Consider the following 18,370-nt stretch of genomic DNA (forward strand, 5'->3'; position numbering starts at 1 on the left):
AAAGAGCTAATCAGGGTAAATCAGGAGTAAATCCACTGAGGTCAATAAAGTTATTGGAATGTGAGATCAAATAAGGCCTACCAGGTTAGGTTCTGGCACCCTTACTCATATTGAATAGTACCTTAGCCTGGGAATAGCGTCATCAAAACCAAGGGGATCACTCAGGCAGTACTGCTCATGATTCTAGCCAACATAGTTGAAGTCTACCGTTATTGGCTATGCATCTGATTCTGCTTTACATTACTGACAGAATCCCTTGCCCTCTCATTCTCTTGAAAGAAGGGAGCTCAGACTGAAGATTTATCCAACTTCCAATGAACGTTTTTACCCTTCAAACATTCTCCATAACTGCTTTTAATGAGTTTGCTAATTACCAACACTATTTGTGTTTGGCCAGTTTTGACCACCCAGAATCCCCTCCTCTTAGGGTTTAATTTTGTCTTTTTTTTTTAATAATAATAAAAATATATTTTACCAATTATCAGAAGAGCAATGCTAACCCAGATAAAAACCAAATTATAGACCAAGCTGGGTAACCCACATTCATCTTCCAGTGGAAGAGACTAGCACAGTTATGATCTTAATCAGACCTTGTCCTCCAATTACTTTCATCTGTGGATCCCAGTGTGCGATGCAGATGCTAATTAAGCCTCACAGCCTCCCCCTTGAAGTATTCAGATCCCTGTTTGCAGATGGAAGAACTGGGCCACAGAGGGGTGAAGTAACTGACCGCAGGGAATAGGGCAATGGTGTGATAACAGCCCCATTTATGGCTTCCTCCTGAACATCTCTGTCCAGTGGCACAATGATAATATTAATAATAATAATATTAACAATCTATGGCAGGGTTTCTTGCACTTTTCTCTGAAGCAGCTGGTACAGGCCCCTTCTGGTGGCAGGACACTGCACTAGATGAATCCCTGATTTGAAACAGCCTGGCAGTTCCCGTGTTCCTATGGGCTGATCTGTGGTGTGTACAGAGATATGCAGGGCAGAAACTTAAATCTTGGGGAGGCTTGGATCTGAAACCAAGCTGAGCACTTCAGGCTCATCTCTAAAATTCTGAAAACACTAGAGGTAACAGGGCTTATTTGTAGCTGTTTGTTTGGTGAGGTTTATTTGTCTTAAAGGGCTGATCAGCTGTCAGGATGCAGAGGCGCTTGCTTAAATGAAAGAAAGTAAGAAATTGTTCAAATCTATTCAGATTAGGCAGCGTGATTGTGTTTCAGTGGCAGTATACATTCAGCTAACAAATTCTGACCCAGATCCAAGCATACATTTGGAGTAACTCCACTAAAGTGAATGGGCTTGTTCCAGGTTTACTCCACTATAACGAGGAGCAGACTATGGCCATTTACGTTTGGTGTGGAGGATGCATTTATCTCCTATTTTCCATAATTCAGTCAGTCTTCACTGCGTGCTGAAACAGTCTAGGCCAGATTCTGATCTCATTTGCATTAGGTTAACTCCGCTGGATTTACAAAGAATAAAAGAGAACAGAAATTGATCCACTCTAATTGAACATTTTTTCTGGAGGACATTAAGTACCTGGGGTGAAATCCTGACCCCACGAAAGTCAATGGGAGTTTTGCCGTCAACTTCAATAGAGCCAGAATTTCACCCAGATTGCCAAACTGGTCCTTAAACTGAGCACTGAGTTTCCATCCATCAGTAGACTGCGGATAAATAGCAGGGGTACTCTGGGGATGAAGTATTAGTAGTTGCAAAGCTCCTTCAAAACGCTGCTAGGTGCAGTGCTAAAGAAATGCAAAATATTGTTTATAAATCTTTCTTCAGATAACAGATTACTATTACGTCACAGTAGCACCTAGAGAACCCAACAGCGATTGAGGTTCTATTGTGCTGGACGCTGTCTATACAGAGAGTGAGATACCTGCCCTGGCTGGAAAAAGCTTACAACCTTAAAAGGGGGAGAGAGGAAATAGAAGCAGAGAGTGGAAGTCACTTTCCAAAGGTCACACCACAGGTCAGCGACAGAGCCAGGAACAAAATCCAGGTTTTCTGATGCCTAATACAGGACTCTAACCACTAGATCACATTGTCTTCTCATCTCTATATACTGAAATATGGAGAGGCGGGGAAACTACACCGTTGAGGGCAGGGAAACCAAACATTACAGGCCTTAATCCCCTTCCCACCGCGCTGGCTGTGTAAAAAGGTCTTGCAGCCACTTTGCACTACTGGGTGTGTGAGTAAAGTGGCCAGAGTGTAAATGAGAATAAGGCTCTTCCTGCTTATACTCAATTCTTTTAAAAAGTCATTATAATGTCAGAGGGGCCTGGACTTTTAGCTCATGGCGCATGCACAGTTTATAACCCAGATTACCCATGCTCCCTTTCACCTCTTACAAATCATTCTCCCTTGATGCCTTTTCCCCTCTCCTGGGCCCTTGTTCAGTTGTAACTGGAAATGTTAGGAGTGATACACTGATTCTTTGGTGGACAAGGCTGGGTCTGTCTGGGTGGAGAGATTGGGTTATTACTTATAACTAGGTTATCCCCAGCAATGTTTCCAATCAAATGGATTTACTCCTCTCCATTGAAGCTGCTTATTTCTCTGCTGGCGAGGGAAATAAGGCTATTTAGAAGCATTTATGGTAGCTGCAAAAGCCTTTCCAAGCAGTAGTATGAGCTACGTAGCTGTAGCTTCTAGCAGGTCATTGAACCCATCTCATTCATCTTGTTTCACAACCTCTTGCTCCTGTTCTCTGCACTTCTTTACAAGCCACCATTTCAATGGGATGCATACTGGGATTGCTTTCTACCTGAGGCTGACAAGAACTGTACAAGTCCAGCTAACCCTTAAAACACTTGCCTCTGGCTGTCAGCTATAACATATGCATCAAGAAACACAGGTCGGCCAATTTGGGCCCCAAAGGTGGGTTTTGCTGTGAAAACAAGCTGCCTGATTCTCCACAAGCCTCGCCTCATGCACTCATTTACACCAATGCAAAGTGAGTGCAAAATGCTCCTAAATCAGAACCTTGTCACATCACACCCCCACTTGGCTCTGATTTTGAACAGCTGTAAAGGAAGACACAGGGCAATGGGGAAGAGCTGAAGAAATACTTCTTCCACGTCCATTTGGGTTTTTGTTTAATTCCCACGAAGCGGGGTTTGTTGTTTTTTTAAATATCCATTTGCTTATTTATTTAAATATTCCTCTGAATTTCAATATCTGAATTTAAACGTTAGCACCACACATGGGAACACAGCAATGGAAATATGATAATAAAATAAGAAACAATGTTGCAAGAGTACTTTCAAGGCTATCAGGATGGGGGGGTTATTGTGTACAAGAGAACTGTAGATAGATTCATTGAAAACATATCTGTCCATCACCATATCATCCGAGCATCACTCAGGCATTGATGCTGTATGGGGATACTGGCAATTATCCCGTGGCATAGGCCTGCGACTTACAGGACGGAGCCATGAAAAACCGCAGCTATCATCAAATTTTTAGGAAGGTCGCAATCTTGGCCCGTCTATTAAGTTTAGGCACATACACATTATTGAGGCCCATGAGTGCCTAAAGGTGGTCTTAAACAAGACAAGTCATTCTTATGAAATAGAAAGACACATGGGGTTTGGTTCTGTTTAACACTTCATAATGAGCAGCAGTTGAGTGGTGCCCACAGCACAGTGGCAAAGGATGGAATAAATACTTTTTTTTGACTGTGCGTCCCAGAGTTTTTATTCCACCATGCAACTGCATTCCTGCTGGGCCCTACTTCTCCATTTTAGCAGGTAAAAGCAATCTGATACAGATTATACTATTCAGGATATACTGTGAGCCTCACAAAGGAGAGCTGTCACCCAGAAGGACACCTTCCTGGTTTCGGCGTGTCTCGGCCTTGGGTGACTGAATGAACAAGCAGTGCTGCTCAGGATGAACATCGACAGCACATAACGAAGATGAAGGTGGAAATTTGGTCAGCCAACAGAAAAGGGTACCACAGCCTTCCTGAGACAGCCACTCTGAGGTAACATGGCACAGCTGCCCTGAGTGAGACGGCATCTGTGAGGTAACATAACACAGCCCTGTGCGGTAACGTGGCACAGCCACCCTGAGCGAGAGGGCTCCTGTGAGATAACGTGGCACGGCCGTGTGAGGTAACGTGGCACAGCCACCCTGAGCGAGAGAGCTCCTGTGAGGTAATGTGGCACAGCCGTGTGAGATAATGTGGCACAGCCATGTGAGGTAATGTGGCACAGCCACCCTGAGCGAGAGAGCCCCTGTGAGGTAACGTGGCACAGCCGTGTGAGGTAACATGGCACAGCCACCCTGAGCGAGAGAGCCCCTGTGAGGTAACATGGCACAGCCGTGTGAGGTAATGTGGCACAGCCATGTGAGGTAACGTGGCACAGCCCCTGTGAGATAACGTGGCACAGCCACCCTGAGTGAGAGAACTCCTGTGAGGTAATGTGGCACAGTCCTGTGAGGTAACATGGCACAGCCACCCTGAGCGAGAGAGCCCCTGTGAGGTAATGTGGCACAGCCATGTGAGGTAACGTGGCACAGCCGTGTGAGGTAACGTGGCACAGCCACCCTGAGCGACAGAGCCCCTGTGAGGTAACGTGGCACAGCCATGTGAGGTAACGTGGCACAGCCGTGTGAGGTAAAGTGGCACAGCCACCCTGACTGAGAGAGCCCCTGTGAGGTAACGTGGCACAGCCATGTGAGGTAACGTGGCACAGCCGTGTGAGGTAAAGTGGCACAGCCACCCTGACTGAGAGAGCCCCTGTGAGGTAACGTGGCACAGCCATGTGAGGTAACGTGGCAAAGCCACCCTGAGCGAGAGAGCCCCTGTGAGGTAACGTGGCACAGCCCCTGTGAGATAACATGGCACAGCCCCTGTGAGATAATGTGGCACAGCCCCTGTGAGATAACGTGGCACAGCCCTGTGAGGTAACATGGCACAGCCACCCTGAGCGAGAGAGCCCCTGTGAGGTAACGTGGCACAGCCATGTGAGGTAACATGGCACAGCCATGTGAGGTAAAGTGGCACAGCCACCCTGACTGAGAGAGCCCCTGTGAGGTAATGTGGCACAGCCGTGTGAGGTAACGTGGCAAAGCCACCCTGAGCGAGAGAGCCCCTGTGAGGTAACGTGGCACAGCCGTGTGAGGTAAAGTGGCACAGCCATCCTGACTGAGAGAGCGCCTGTGAGGTAACGTGGCACAGCCACCCTGAGTGAGATCCTGTGAACCAGCTAAGATGGCACAGCCACCGTGTTGTACTAAACTGCGCCTGTACGAGAAGCTGGAGTATTCCCAGGGCCATCAATGCAATGTCACTGATTAGAAGGCAGGGTAGAAAATTAAACGAAGCAGATGAATTAAAGCCAGACTCCACAGGCTGCATCTGTTCCTCCATTCCCTTCGGGCACAACATTGATATAGCTTTAAAAAATAAATTTAGTGCTGAGGAAAGCTGCCAAGCTGATGGCCCTGGAGGCTGAAGCCCTGAATGGTTCCCTAACTCGGGTAAAGCAGAGGCACGCAGCGACGATTCCAGCTTCCTATCAGCATGCCTCAGTCTGGACTGCGTCTTCTGGAACAGGCAGCTAGGTGGGACTGTCCTGCCTGGGCTTGTTTTCTCCCATAGAGAGGTTAGGTTGGGGGTTACTGTAGTTCAGAGCTGGAGAGAGTTGAACACAGAAGCAGTGTTCCTGATAATCCAATCTGAAATGTCGCAGCAACAGTCGGACCCCGGAGACAAACAAATCCAACACAAACATCCATGGTGTACAGAGCAGACCGGCAAACACCTACGCCCCATGATGATACCGGCATGGAACGCGGACTGGAGTGTGCACACCCTGCAACTTCCTTGCCCACACCTGTAATTTACAGAGAAAAAGGGGAAGATCCATTTAGGAGTCATTTGAATGATAGGCATCTTCATGATATTAAGACATATAATAATTGCTAGACAAGCTAGTCTGAAGATCCTGGACTATTTCATAGTGGATACAGAGGTACCATGCCATACATGAGACCCATCTTGCCACCTAGGTATGTAGGGGGAACCTAAACATACTTCTATATATCAAAGAATTATCTTATTATCTACCCCTGTATTCATAAACCCTTGATGCCTAAAACAGACAGATTATAAATAGCTGGCTTGGCCAATTCTGTGAGCCGCTTAATGGTTTGATCCCAAGATTTAGCAAGAATCACCAACAGAGCGACTGAAAATGAAATGGTAAGGCAGTGGGGGGAGAATAGTAGCTAGAAGATGCAAGGGGGGATGAATTAGTAGCAGCAGTATTACTCCTACCAGCTTTCCAGCCACCCAACCACTAGAGGGCAATGCAGTCTCAGTCCCCTAACTTTAAAAATCTCGTAACGAGAAATGACAACACAACAAAAATCCAAGAAAGACGCAGATCCGGTACCTTAGCCAGCTATTTCCAAACACAGGTTACTTTGTATTGCACCATGGGATGGGGGAGAAAAGTAGGGGTGTACCTCTAAGAAACTTGACTGGTTTTGTCCCCTTTCCATACTGTACCTTTCAGTGTTTCTGGGTGGGTTTCCACCCCTCCAAGCAATGCGATCCATCATTTGAAGGATGGCACCATGCTGGTTCCTGCTGCTCTGAAGAAAGGCAACAACTGCATTTAGAATAAAAGATTGTCAAGCAGATCACAGATGTCATTCAAAGCCTAACTCAGAGAAAAACAATAATACAGGCAGCTCCCTGCATCACCATAGTTAATTCACTCCTTGTAGATATCCCCCTGAGCTGCAAAAAGGCTCCCTGAGTCTGGCAATGCTGCCAGCTATAGGCGCTAGGTATCTGAGCAGATGCATAGCTAATTCAAGGCAGGTCAGTTTGGCTCCTACAGAGCAAAAGACTGCGATTTAAAAGGCAGGGGAAACAAAAATGTGTCTTCTGGATTTCATCATGTGAATTCCAAATTTCAAAACAACAGTAACTTGAAAGTGGGAGTCTATTTCTGAGTCAAGAAGGTCTCCACATTATTTGCCTTTGGTGGCTCAGACCACAGGCTGCGCTGATGAAGAAATGTTATGTGTTGCTCTCTTTGAGTTAATTATTCCTGGACACTCTGCTGGAACGTTCTGAGCTGATTACAGAAGTGTCTGTGGAGCCTGCGCGTGACGAGGAACTCACCAAGAGCCAGTAATCAGGGCCAAGCGCTCTTCCAGCAGCTTCCCTTCCGCCTTCGTTACTTGCCCCATCTCTTGTTGCCTGGGCTCCGCTGCATGGCGTTATCTAAATAAGAAACAGCGTGTTCCCAGCATGGTGCAGACCCTTGGGGCTCAATCAACAGCACCTTTCACCAACATCGGGGTGGTGGAGCCAGCCCGGCTAGCGTGGGGAGAACTCAGAGGTAATCCTCACTCACAACACACACGCCTCTCTCCACCCAGCCTTCTGTCAACTGCCTAATCCTCCGTGACAAGACCTCAAAGGGGCATGACCCCACTTCTAGCTTCTCAGACCTGCTCCCCATTGCCACCCCGCCCCCAGCAACTAAATGCCCCCACACTAGATGCTTCTCTCTCATCACAAGAGATTTGAAACCTCCTCCCCGCCCTCCAGCTTTTCAGCCATCCTGCAGGTTTCCCTCTGGAAGCCGCCATAACCCACCTCCCTCCCACTCCTCCCCTTCCCTTCCAGTATGTGCACCTGGACAACCCACCTCCCGCACCTGAGAGGAGGAAAGCAGCTTGCCTATGCCAGGGATTGGGCAGGGATAGGCAGCATGAATCCTTCTTAGCAAGACGCCCATTGCACCTCACTCTCACCAGCCACCCCGCTGCTGAATGGTTCCTACTCTCTTGATTATCTGAACTCTCTATTATCTCAATAAAATCCATGTGGTCCCCTGCCCCCTCAGGCTATTTGGATAATCGTGAGTACACTATATACATAAAGACTGCCTTCAACCAAAGGGATGGGGAAGGCAAGCCCCATCCAGGCTATTGACTGGGTAATGGATTTCTGTGGGGCTATTTTTTAAGCATGTGTTATTTATCCAGTAGATGGCACCAGGCTTATTATTAAGGATACCCCGGGTCCGCACACGTGTTAAAGATCCTACTTGGCTTTGTCTGAGCAGAGAGACCCACTGAGTGCTATTGAAGGCTTGGGACTGGGGCTTGCTGGGCAAGGGGGTGGTTCATGGCAGTCAGGAAGGAGGCAGAACCTGCACGGCCTGGCTGACGAGTGACATCTGAGGATGAAATTCACCCCTGGGCAGAGAGCAGCACAAGGTCTAGGCATCAGAGAAGTCATATTCCAGCCCTATGTTGAGGACTGCAGTGGTGCAGGGACCTAGGACTAGCCTTCCGCACAGGAATTTCACCCATCGGCTGTTACCGCAACCTCAAGGCTGTCGTGGTGGTGGAGTATGGGGGCGGGCTATGTGCGTACGTGTGTGCGTGAGTGGTGGAGGAGGGGTGGGTAGGTTGGGTGATGAATCTGTATAACTGTGGACCCACACTCCCTGCCCAGTGTACTACACCCTAAAATCCCCCTCCAGGCTGGCATGCAGAGAGCCCTCCACTTTGGCCCAGAGAGGATACAGCACTATTGAGCTGGCACCATGGGGCAAATCTTGTGCAGTCCTCCTATGTTCAGGTCCCTCCACCCCCCACAGGCCCAATCTTGCCGCTGATTCATGCAAAAAAACCACCAGATGAATTCTCTGAGCGCTCTGTGCACGTGGCCACTGCAGGGTCGGTACCCCCTTGAGTTCAGCTCTGTCGGTTGCATGTGCTGTAGTGTGCCGAATCCCCATTGACGGCTGGGAAAGCTGCATGGGCATATTGAGTGCACAAGATCCAACAGAGTTCTGGACCAAAAGCTGTTGCCACCTGGTGGCTTTTTGGAAATGGTGTGATAGATAGATAGAAGGGGTATATGGGGATAGATAGATTAGATGAGATTAGATAGATCGACGGGGTGGATGGGGATAGATAGATTAGATAGAACAAAGAACTCTAAAAGCAGATCTGTAGTTTGGTTCACATATTAACTATTATTATGATTGCTGCTGTTATTGTACTATGCAGTATAGAAATTCAAAGCATTCCTGCTCTTCAGAGACTGCTGTGGTGCACAGAGGGCACTTCACAGAACGGAGGATTTTGCCTTATTGTATGGTGAAAGCCTTCATATCTGCCCAGTTATCCCAGTGCAGCCTCACGGAAGTCAGGAGGGTGTCACTGAAAAGAGAATGTGGCCTGTTGCAGAGCCAGGAGGGGGGGAAGAGAGGGAGGAGAATGATGAAAAGCTTGATCATCTAGATACTTTATTTTACCAGATTCCACGAGATTCCAGGACTAAGTGGTTTGGGAGGAAATTCCTCCCTTTACAGAGAGACACCACAAGAACTATGCCCCCACTTGAACCTCACTAAACTCCTATTCTGTGAACAGAGAAGCAATGCTGTCCAGTAGTAGGGACACTGACCTGGGAGTCCAGAAACTTGGATTCTCTTCTTGGTTCTGCCACTGAGCTACCGTGAGACTTCGGGCAAATCATTTCCCTTCGCTGGGCTTGTTTCACCTTCCCCCTCCCACTTCCACCCTTGTCTGTGTAGCTGTTTAGGAACAAGGACTGTCTTTTGCCATTTTTCTACCCCTCCTAGCACAAGGAAGCCCTGATCTCAGTTGGTGCTACTATAATCCAATTAGTGAGCATGCTGGCCCTCCATTCAGGAAGATGAATTTTATTTACCCAGCTCTGACCCTTCTGTATGTTTTGCAGGGGAGAGAGGTCATGTTGATTGAACTCCAGAATGGCTTGTTCAAACTTTTGAACACTATGGTCCAAATAAATGCTCAGTATTAGCGGCTGGGCTGAGCCTTTTCTGCCAAGCTGCAGCCTTAAGTGAATGTTTATGGCTACGTTATAAACCCCAGAAAACAGAGGCAGGTAGTGGAAGTGCTGACTCGGCCTTCACTAAATGCCAATGATGTACAAAAGCATTAAAAGGGGGGAGGATGAAAAATAGAGTCATTTTCACGTTTTCACTGTCCCACGAGCCCCTGGTGAAGGACACGCTGCACGCAGTGTCACTATTAATATTTATGGGCATGACACTGACCCACAAACCTTGGCAATCAGAGCAGCTCCACTTTGGGAATTAATATAGCTCTGCTTGGCTGGGGTCTTGGTACAGAGGAGCAGGCAGAGGATGCTGGGATGTGCAGGGAAATCTTAACAAATTAGGGACTGACCTTTGGAGGGCAGGAATCACGCCAACCAGCTCCTCAAATCCTTGGGCCTGCTGACTAGAATTGCTTTCTCTATTACCCTGGCACACCCAGAAACACTAGCCAGACCCCAGCACCGCATTTCCTCTTACCCGATGTTCCTAGGCAGACCCAGCAGCATGTTCTCTACTACCTGATGCTCTCGGGGACCCAAGCCAAAACCAGCGCTGCAGCCTGCGTCACAGGGAAGTTCCCCGGTCCAGCTGCCTAGCGCTATCCTTGTATTCTCGGCTGGTTGGTTTGAGTAATACAGGGCTCTCTCAAGAATGGTTTGCAGACAAGCACCCCAGTAAAACCAGTCCCTGATTGTACACAAAACTTGGCCAAGCACTGAGTCATGAAGGCCACAACCTGACAGATACTGAATAAGAGCCAAGCCCCACACCTAGGACAATAATTACTGTTTATCCACTTGTGTGAACATCACCCACAAATATCCCAGTGGGGAGTATCCCACAAATACATAGAATCATAGACTATTAGGGTTGGAAGAGACCTCAGGAGGTCATCTACTCTAACCCCCTGCTCAAAGCAGGACCAATCCCCAACTAAATCATCCCAGCCAGGGCTTTGTCAAGCCGGGCCTTAAAAACCTCTAAGGATGGAGATTCCACCACCTCCCTAGGGAACCCATTCCAGTGCTTCACCACCCTCCTAGTGAAATAGTATTTTCTAATATCCAACTTAGACCTCCCCAACTGCAACTTGAGACCATTGCTCCTTGTTCTGTCATTTGCGACCACAGAGAACAGCCAAGCTCCATCCTCTTTGGAACCCCGCGTCAAGTGGTTGAAGGCTGCTATCAAATCCCCCCTCACTCTTCTCTTCTGCAGACTAAATAACCCCAGTTCCCTCAGCCTCTCCTCGTAAGTCATGTGCCCCATTCCCCTGATCATTTTCGTTGCCCTCGGCTGGACTCTCTCCAATTTGTCCACATCCCTTCTGTAGTGAGGGGACCAAAACTGGATGCAGTACTCCAGGTGTGGCCTCACCAGTGCCAAATAGAGGGGAATAATCGCTTCCCTCGATCTGCTGGCAATGCTCCTACTAATACAGCCCAATATGCTGTTGGCCTTCTTGGCAACAAGGGCACACTGCTGACTCATATCCAGCTTCTCAGAGTGACCCATGCACCCCTTCTGAAACATACACCCCAAATACCTGGCCATTTACCATTTGTGCCAGGTTGAATCTTATTTGTGGAGGGCATTGGCAGAACCCAATGATCCTTCATGATTGCTAGGAGCTCATGCTTAGGCACCAGGGGCTACAGAGCAGGACTAGAGGACTACCAATTCCTGATGCCCCCAGGAATGTGGGTTTGTAGCAGGTGGGGTAAATAGACACTGATGACCCCCGCACGGTGCTTGCTTTGAAGCTGATCTCCAGGAGCTGGCAAATTTTGATAAAATTCAAGGGAAATAATATTATAAATCCCCCTTTTTAAAAAAACTTCTACAAATTTGAGCCATAATGTGCCTAAAATAAGCACTAAGGCCTACATTTTCAGAAGTGGCCAGTGGTTTTGGATGCCCAGTTAGAGACACCACCTTAAAGGGTGAGATCCTGGCTCCATTGAAGCACTGAATGGCAAAACCTTCACTGACGTCTCTGGTGCCAGGATTTCACCCCTGATTTTCAGAAGGTAGATGGTCAGCCCTTTCTGAAAATCAGGCCTTTTTAAAGATGTCTCAGGCTGGGCACTCCAGTCACTGAGTTATGCAAAATCATTGGACACTTTTGAAAGTTTAGGCTTAAAATTCCAAGAAAAAATAAACATCAGAAATCAAAAAGTTCCCACCACTAGAGAAGAGGCGAGGCAGAGGAATAAGGATACTGATCCAGATTAACCTGAGTGGTCTGGGTGTGAAGCTGAATCAACTCTTGGAGGCAGGTTGGACAATGCTGAAATCTCATGAGTTTGCCTTGGCTCGGGCAGGAAATGGCTGAAATCTTGTGAGATCAGTGTTCTCATGAGATTTCAGGGGCCTCTGAAGTAGCAAACAGGCCCATTCCGGATTGATCTCCAACCAGGTACCAAAACCTTAAGGGCAGGTGTGGCTCTGTGAATTTGAATCTCACCTACTCACACACAGTTCAGTGGGGTTTGGATTCAAGGATCTGAGCTGGAGACAATGTGATTCAGCTCCATTTTGTACAGCACCTTCTCTATTGTGTGCCAAAATGCTTCACAGAATTTAGCAGAGCTGATGGTGATGGGCCAGATTCCAAAAAGATGGTGTAGTGGGGTGGTGTAAATTACACCTCCGTGTGTTCACCAGACGCCCTGAGCGATCCTGGTGGAGGAAAGGTCTCTTTTCCACTGTGGTTCTCTGCTTTAACTCCTACTAGAACATAAGAGCTGCCCTAGTGAGAGCACTGCATCTAAAGCACCCAGCATGGTTGTGTCTAATCTCATTGTGCTTCCTGGCCGGTCCCGCTTACATCTCAGTGCTGGCCCTTCATGGTCTATGTCTAGCCCCATAACACACTGGGAAGGTGTGTGGGGCTGCATCAACCATGCGTCATTGCAGGCTTGGCACCCTGCTGACTGCTGAGCACCTGAGACAGACGGTGGCAGCCCAAACCTGGCCCGCAGAGATAGCTAGTAAATAGGGAAGGAAGGAGCAAGTTACTACAAGGTAGAATCAAAGAACATAAGAACAGCGCTACTGGGTCAGACCAAGGGTCCATCTAGCCCAGTGTCCTGTCTGCCTACAGTGGCCAGTGCCAGGTGCCCCAGAGGGAATGAACAGAACAAGGAATCATCACGTGATCCATCCCCTGTCACTTATTCCCAGCTTCTGGCAAACAGAGGCTAGGGCAGGGGTGGGCAAACATCTGGGTGGGGAAATTGCATGCAGGGCCATGAATGTCGGGCTGGGGCAGTGGGTTGGTGTGCGGGAGGGAGTGCGGGAGGTCGGGGCCAGTGTGCAGGAAGGGGCTCAGGGCAAGGGGTTGGGGTGCAGGAGGGGTGCGGGGTGTACGAGGGGGCTCAGGGCAGGGGCTTGGAGTGCGGGAGGGATGCGGCAGGGGGCTCAAGGCAGTGAGTTGGGGTGTGGGAGAGGGTGTGGGAGGGGGCACAGTGTGCAGGAGGGGGCTCAGGGCAGGGGGTTGGGATGTGGGGTGCAGGAGGGGTTCTGGGTGCAGGCTCCAGCCCGGTCCAGCAGTGTGCGGTGGGCTCAGGCAGGCTCCCTGGCTGCCCTGGCCATGTGCCATGCCATGCCGCTCCCGGAAGCAGCCGGCACCACGTCCCTGCAGCCCCTGGGGGAGGGGGGGAGCAGAGGGCTCCGCGTGCTGCGCTCGCCTGCGGGTACCTCCCCTGAAGCTCCCATTGGCTGCGGTTCCCCGTTCCCAGCCAATGGGAGCTACAGGGGGCCGTGCCTGCAGGCGAGGTTAGCGCGGAGCCCTCTGCTCCGCCCCTCCCCAGGGGCCACAGGGACGTGGTGCTGGCTGCTTCCGGGAGCGGCACGGGGCCCGCAGCAATCCTGCGGCAATCCCGCAGGCCAGATCCAGCCCGGAGGCCGTAGTTTGCCCACCCGGGGCTAGGGACCCCATTCCTGTCCATCCTGGCTAATAGCCATTGATGGACCTATCCTCCATGAATTTATCTAGTCCTTTTTTGAACCCTGTTATGGTCTTGGCCTTCACAACATCCTCTGGCAAGGAGTTCCACAGGTTGACTGTGCGTTGTGTGAAGAAATACTTCCTTTTGTTTGTTTTAAACTTGCTACCTATTAATTTCATTTGGTTCTTGTGTTATGAGAAGTAGTAAACAACACTTCCTTATCTACTTTCTCCACACCAGTCATGATTTTATAGACCTCAATCATATCTCCCCTGAGCCGTCTCTTTTCCAAGCTGAAAAGTCCCCGTCTTATTAATCTCTCCTCAAACGGAAGCCGTTCTATACCCCTAATCATTTTTGTTGCTTTTTTCTGAACCTTTTCCAATTCCAATATATCTGTTTTGAGATAGGGCGCAGTATTCAAGATGTGGGCGCACCATGGATTTATATAGAGGCAACATGATATTTTCTGTCCTATTATCTATCCCTTTCTTAATGATTCCCAGCATTCTGTTCACTTTTGTGATGGCCGCTGCCCATTGAGTGGATGTTTTCCACTCAAGCTGGAAGGAGATGCAGCATTTCCTTGCTCTGCAAAACTCCCTTAGCCCAGCACATTTTAATAGGATTCAAGAGGGTCTGTCTTTGCTCTCCTCTATTTAGAAGTTGACCCAGTGGTCAGGAATGGCAGAACCTGCTGGGGACAGGGATTGGTTGGATCAAGAACAATTTTTTTCCTTCCTTCCCTCCCCCCATCCCCTGCTTTAAGCACAGAGCATGGGATTTTCAAAGAAGACTAAGGGAATTAGGCACCGATACGCCCACTGAAAGTCAGTGGAAGCTGAGTACCTGTAGGCCCTTTGCAAATCCCAGAGTTCCAACCACGAATCAGTTGAACATCCCCTTTCTCCCCCATCCCCCAATTCATCTCCCTGGAACAGTGATGATCTCCCCCCATACCTCTTGTGGCTGACGAGAAGCAGGACGGAGCCATTCTGGATTTTGGCCTCCTTGACAGTCTCCTCCTCCCCAAGCTGCCTGGCGTTGTAGTAAAAAGTCTTCTTCCAGGATGTGATGCCCTCTCGCACCAGGTGAGCCCGCAGGTCCATCACCTTGTCTGTGGGCTTGACAGTGAGGGGCATCAGCAGGTCCTCATCGGCCAGGTGCACCTTGATGTGGTACCTCTTCCAGCGGGAAAGGCTCCTTCGCAGGGTCTCCATCCTCTTGGGCCTGGCAGGCTGGCCAGCGCGGCACTGAGGGGCATCCAGGTGTGTTGGTGAAGGCAGAGACGTGGCGCCGAATGAGCTTCCTGCAGTGAACACCCTACACCTCTTGCCAAACCTGTTCCTCCCAGCTGCTACACTGTGTGCTTCACATTCCAGGGAAGAGCTCATCTCAGGGACTGGCTTCCACAGACACATCCCCTTGCTGGCTGGGGAATACGTGTAGGAGTCATTTCCCGCCCTGCAAATGCCATAAGAATTATAATTATATTTGCAAAGCGCAAAGGCTCCCAAAGCACTCCAAAGACTGATATTTAGAGACCATGGATGGGTGGGTGCATTAAAGAGCTGGAGAGCTTCAATAAGATCCCTTCCACTAGTACTAAAATGCAGCTGCCTCTGAGGTGGAACCCAGCAACTGGTTAACAGTCACATTGCACCACACCATGGCAGTTTAAATCAGGAAAAGAGAAACACTCCCTCCAATGGAGACTAGATAGGCAGAGTGTGTAATTAGACATGCGGAAATTTGGGCAGGACTTCAAAGCTAATCAATACCTCCTCCCGGGTGAAAAGTGCAACGGAATCTATAACAACCGCAATGTTCTTTGTTTTACATCTCAGCTGAGACACTGTACATTGAATAAACGACATTCACCAGGTGCACAGGCTGTGTGTCATCCCCTGCTCCTAAGGCCACCGTGTAGACTCACCAGGCTAGTTAATCAGCACTACTTCCTCTTCCTGGAGGATGTTCCATCTGAGTAATGATCTCCCTAAGTCCTCTTAGCACGGGAGGAACGACAGCATCACAAGGCTGCAGAAAAAAATGCGCACGAGCACTGCAACCAGCCTAGAGACCTAAACCAGAGAAGGGGGGAAATTTGCTGCCAAAACTTTTTTTTTTCCTTGGGCAGAAAAATGCACATTTGGTGACATCAAAACATTTGGCAAATTCGTGTGAGCTTCACCAGATGCTCAAATACATTTGTTAGTCTCTAAGGTGCCACAAATTCCTGTTCTCTTCACCAGATTGTTTCCAGTTAAAAAAAAAAAATACTGAAAAAAAAATCCAAACAAATGGAAACATTTCGATATTTTCAGTTCAAAATGACTTACCGAATTACTGGCAAATTGAAAAATCCATTATTCATACAGCTCTAATCTAAATACCAGTGGTAACAAACTGTCCCCTTCTAAATCTAAATATACCACTGTGACAGAAGACGTCATCAGCTATAGGAGTCATTTATAATTGACTGATCATCAGGGCAGTTGGTGGCAGATGTGGAAGAGAATACTTTAGAGCAAAGATCAGCTAGATGAGGAAGTCGTGTTTTTTCAAAAAGATCACGTCAAGATCTTATCTTGTACACAATTTCCTGCAGCCATATTACGTGAATTAATTCCCCGTGGCCATTCTTTTGTACCCGGAATAGTGTCTTTTGACCAAAGTACTGCAAGCCATTTGTCTTCAAAGACTTTGCTTTATTATACACCGCCAAATTCTGAAAGGAGTTTGGCTCCCGGTTATACTTCTAAATGAACTGGCCAGATTTTCAGATATGGTGAGCATCCAGCAGCTCCCATTGAGAACAATGGAGAATCCCAACCCGCTCCCCGCCCCCCCCCCAGCCCGTTAAGAACAATGGAGAATCACCGCCACCATCCCCACTGAAGACAATGGAAGTTGCTGGGTGCTGAGCACTTTTGCAAATCTGGCCAATATAATTCAGGGATTATGGTTTGATGGGAGCCAGGACGCCTGGGTCCTATTGACAGCTGTGCTACTGACTCACTGTGTATGTGTGGGTGAGTCACAGCAAGCTCTGTGCCTCAGCTTCCCCTTTTGTAAAAATGGGGTAACGAAAACCTACCTGGGAGGTGGGTGGCTATTATGAGCCCCTCAGATCAAATACTAACGCACTTTTCACTGCAGTAGCATCTTCCACTGGAGGGTTTCAAAGTGTTTACAAACATCATAAGCTCGGCAACTGCTCCAAAGGCAGGTCCTCAGGTAAAGTCAGCATAAGAGCACCATGTTACAAAAGGGGAAACTGAGGCACAGAGTGGTGAAAGCCAGCTTTTCTAATTTGGGTGCCTAAAGCTAGGCCGCTAACATCTCATCTTGGCACCAGAACTAGGGGTCCAGAAGTCAATAGGAGCTGCTGGTGCTCAGCCGCTCTGAAAATAAAACCCCTGACTTAACAGCCAAAATATGGATCTAGGGGGTAAAATTCCCCCCCCCCCCGAGCAGAGGGCCTGGTGCATCGCCTCTGTAATGGGTGAATTCCACTCCCAGGGCCAAGTTCATCCTTGGTGTAAAGCCATACACTTAGCTTGAGTCAGGACTGATCCGTTTCCCACTGATGTCAAAGGACAGCCTCTCATTGACACGGATCAGAGCTGAATCACTCCCTATACACCACCAAGTCTGTACATGCGGCCAGCACTACTTGCCCAGGGGGTGCCAGGGGAAGCACAAAGCACTCTCATTTCAAAGGAGCCCGTCTGCTGTCAGCCCCTTCAGCTGATTCATTCTTCTAGCCTACGTGGCAGCCTGACAACTGACAAATACCTTTCAGACAGCTCCTGTTTATTTTTAGAGCTGCTCTTTCCGATCGGTCCTCGTATGTGTATCATTAAATAGAGAGGGAAAGATCGCAGCAGAAGGAAAACACTCAGATCTAGCTGCTGGGGTTTATTTATTTTCACCTGCAAGAAGTTTGCAAACTTCTTCAGCCTCTTCCACCAGCCCCTGCTATAGAGGGTTTAATTTGGGGGAAAGGGCCAACATCCCAGCCTGTGGAAGCAGAGTGTGTGGCAGAGAAGGTGGGTGATGAAATATTTAAGCTCGGCAGCCCACACTGGGCCATGTGAATGTCTAATGCCAGTTCCAATTAATTTTGAATTTTTCATTAAGCCATTATTAAAAGCAGAAGGACAGCAGAAATAAGGGGAATTGACTTGGGCAGTATATTAAGTACCTTAGTTTTGCCTGAGGATGTTTTATTATCTGTCTAAGGTAATTATTTCACAAGCTCCTGGTGGTTTGTGGGCTAAACAGAGGCACAGGATAAAGTTCTATGCTCTTCCCTCAAAGTTATTTTAATCTTCCTCCTCCGCTCATCCTGCTCGGGTCATGTGTCCAGCCTGTCATATCTGTCTGGAGGACAAGGCAGGGAGTCAGAGTTCTGTGCCTGTGTGATAATACATAACCCCAGCGTTATTTACAAATCAAATCAAACCTTATTGACCTAAACTTTTTCCCATATCAAAGGCAAATAGAAGACGCACAAAA

The 18,370-nt window shown here is 48.4% G+C and overlaps 2 protein-coding genes across 3 annotated transcripts; both read right to left on the minus strand.

The window, feature by feature from the left end:
* Positions 1–3,114: 3,114 nt before the first annotated feature.
* LOC114022444 lies at positions 3,115–7,268 on the minus strand. Of its 2 annotated transcripts, none has more exons than XM_037885927.2 (3): positions 7,166–7,268; positions 6,542–6,627; positions 3,115–5,864 (listed from the first exon to the last, which is right to left on the minus strand). In XM_037885927.2, exon 3 carries the CDS (start codon positions 5,002–5,004, stop codon positions 3,820–3,822), a length of 1,185 nt encoding a protein of 394 aa, XP_037741855.2. In that variant the 5' UTR covers positions 5,005–5,864; positions 6,542–6,627; positions 7,166–7,268; the 3' UTR covers positions 3,115–3,819. The 2 variants fall into 2 exon arrangements, with proteins under 2 accessions (XP_037741855.2, XP_037741856.1); XM_037885928.2 differs by having other exon boundaries at positions 6,542–6,622; positions 7,166–7,246.
* Positions 7,050–16,658, minus strand: LOC122463840 (ubiquitin domain-containing protein TINCR-like). Its single transcript, XM_043536087.1, has 2 exons — positions 14,807–16,658; positions 7,050–7,267 (listed from the first exon to the last, which is right to left on the minus strand). The coding sequence occupies exons 1-2, from the start codon at positions 15,265–15,267 to the stop codon at positions 7,264–7,266; spliced, it is 465 nt and encodes a 154-aa protein (XP_043392022.1). The 5' UTR covers positions 15,268–16,658; the 3' UTR covers positions 7,050–7,263.
* Between the last annotated feature and the right edge of the window lie 1,712 nt (positions 16,659–18,370).

Source organism: Chelonia mydas, chromosome 25 (genome assembly GCF_015237465.2).
Source record: "Chelonia mydas isolate rCheMyd1 chromosome 25, rCheMyd1.pri.v2, whole genome shotgun sequence".
Classification (NCBI taxonomy): domain Eukaryota; kingdom Metazoa; phylum Chordata; order Testudines; family Cheloniidae; genus Chelonia; species Chelonia mydas.

Coding starts and splice junctions, on each gene's coding strand:
- LOC114022444 (XM_037885928.2), bottom strand. CDS start 5,416: ATGTTGTGCCCGAAGGGAATGGAGGAACAGATGCAGCCTGTGGAGTCT.
- LOC122463840 (XM_043536087.1), bottom strand. CDS start 15,267: ATGTGTCTGTGGAAGCCAGTCCCTGAGATGAGCTCTTCCCTGGAATGT.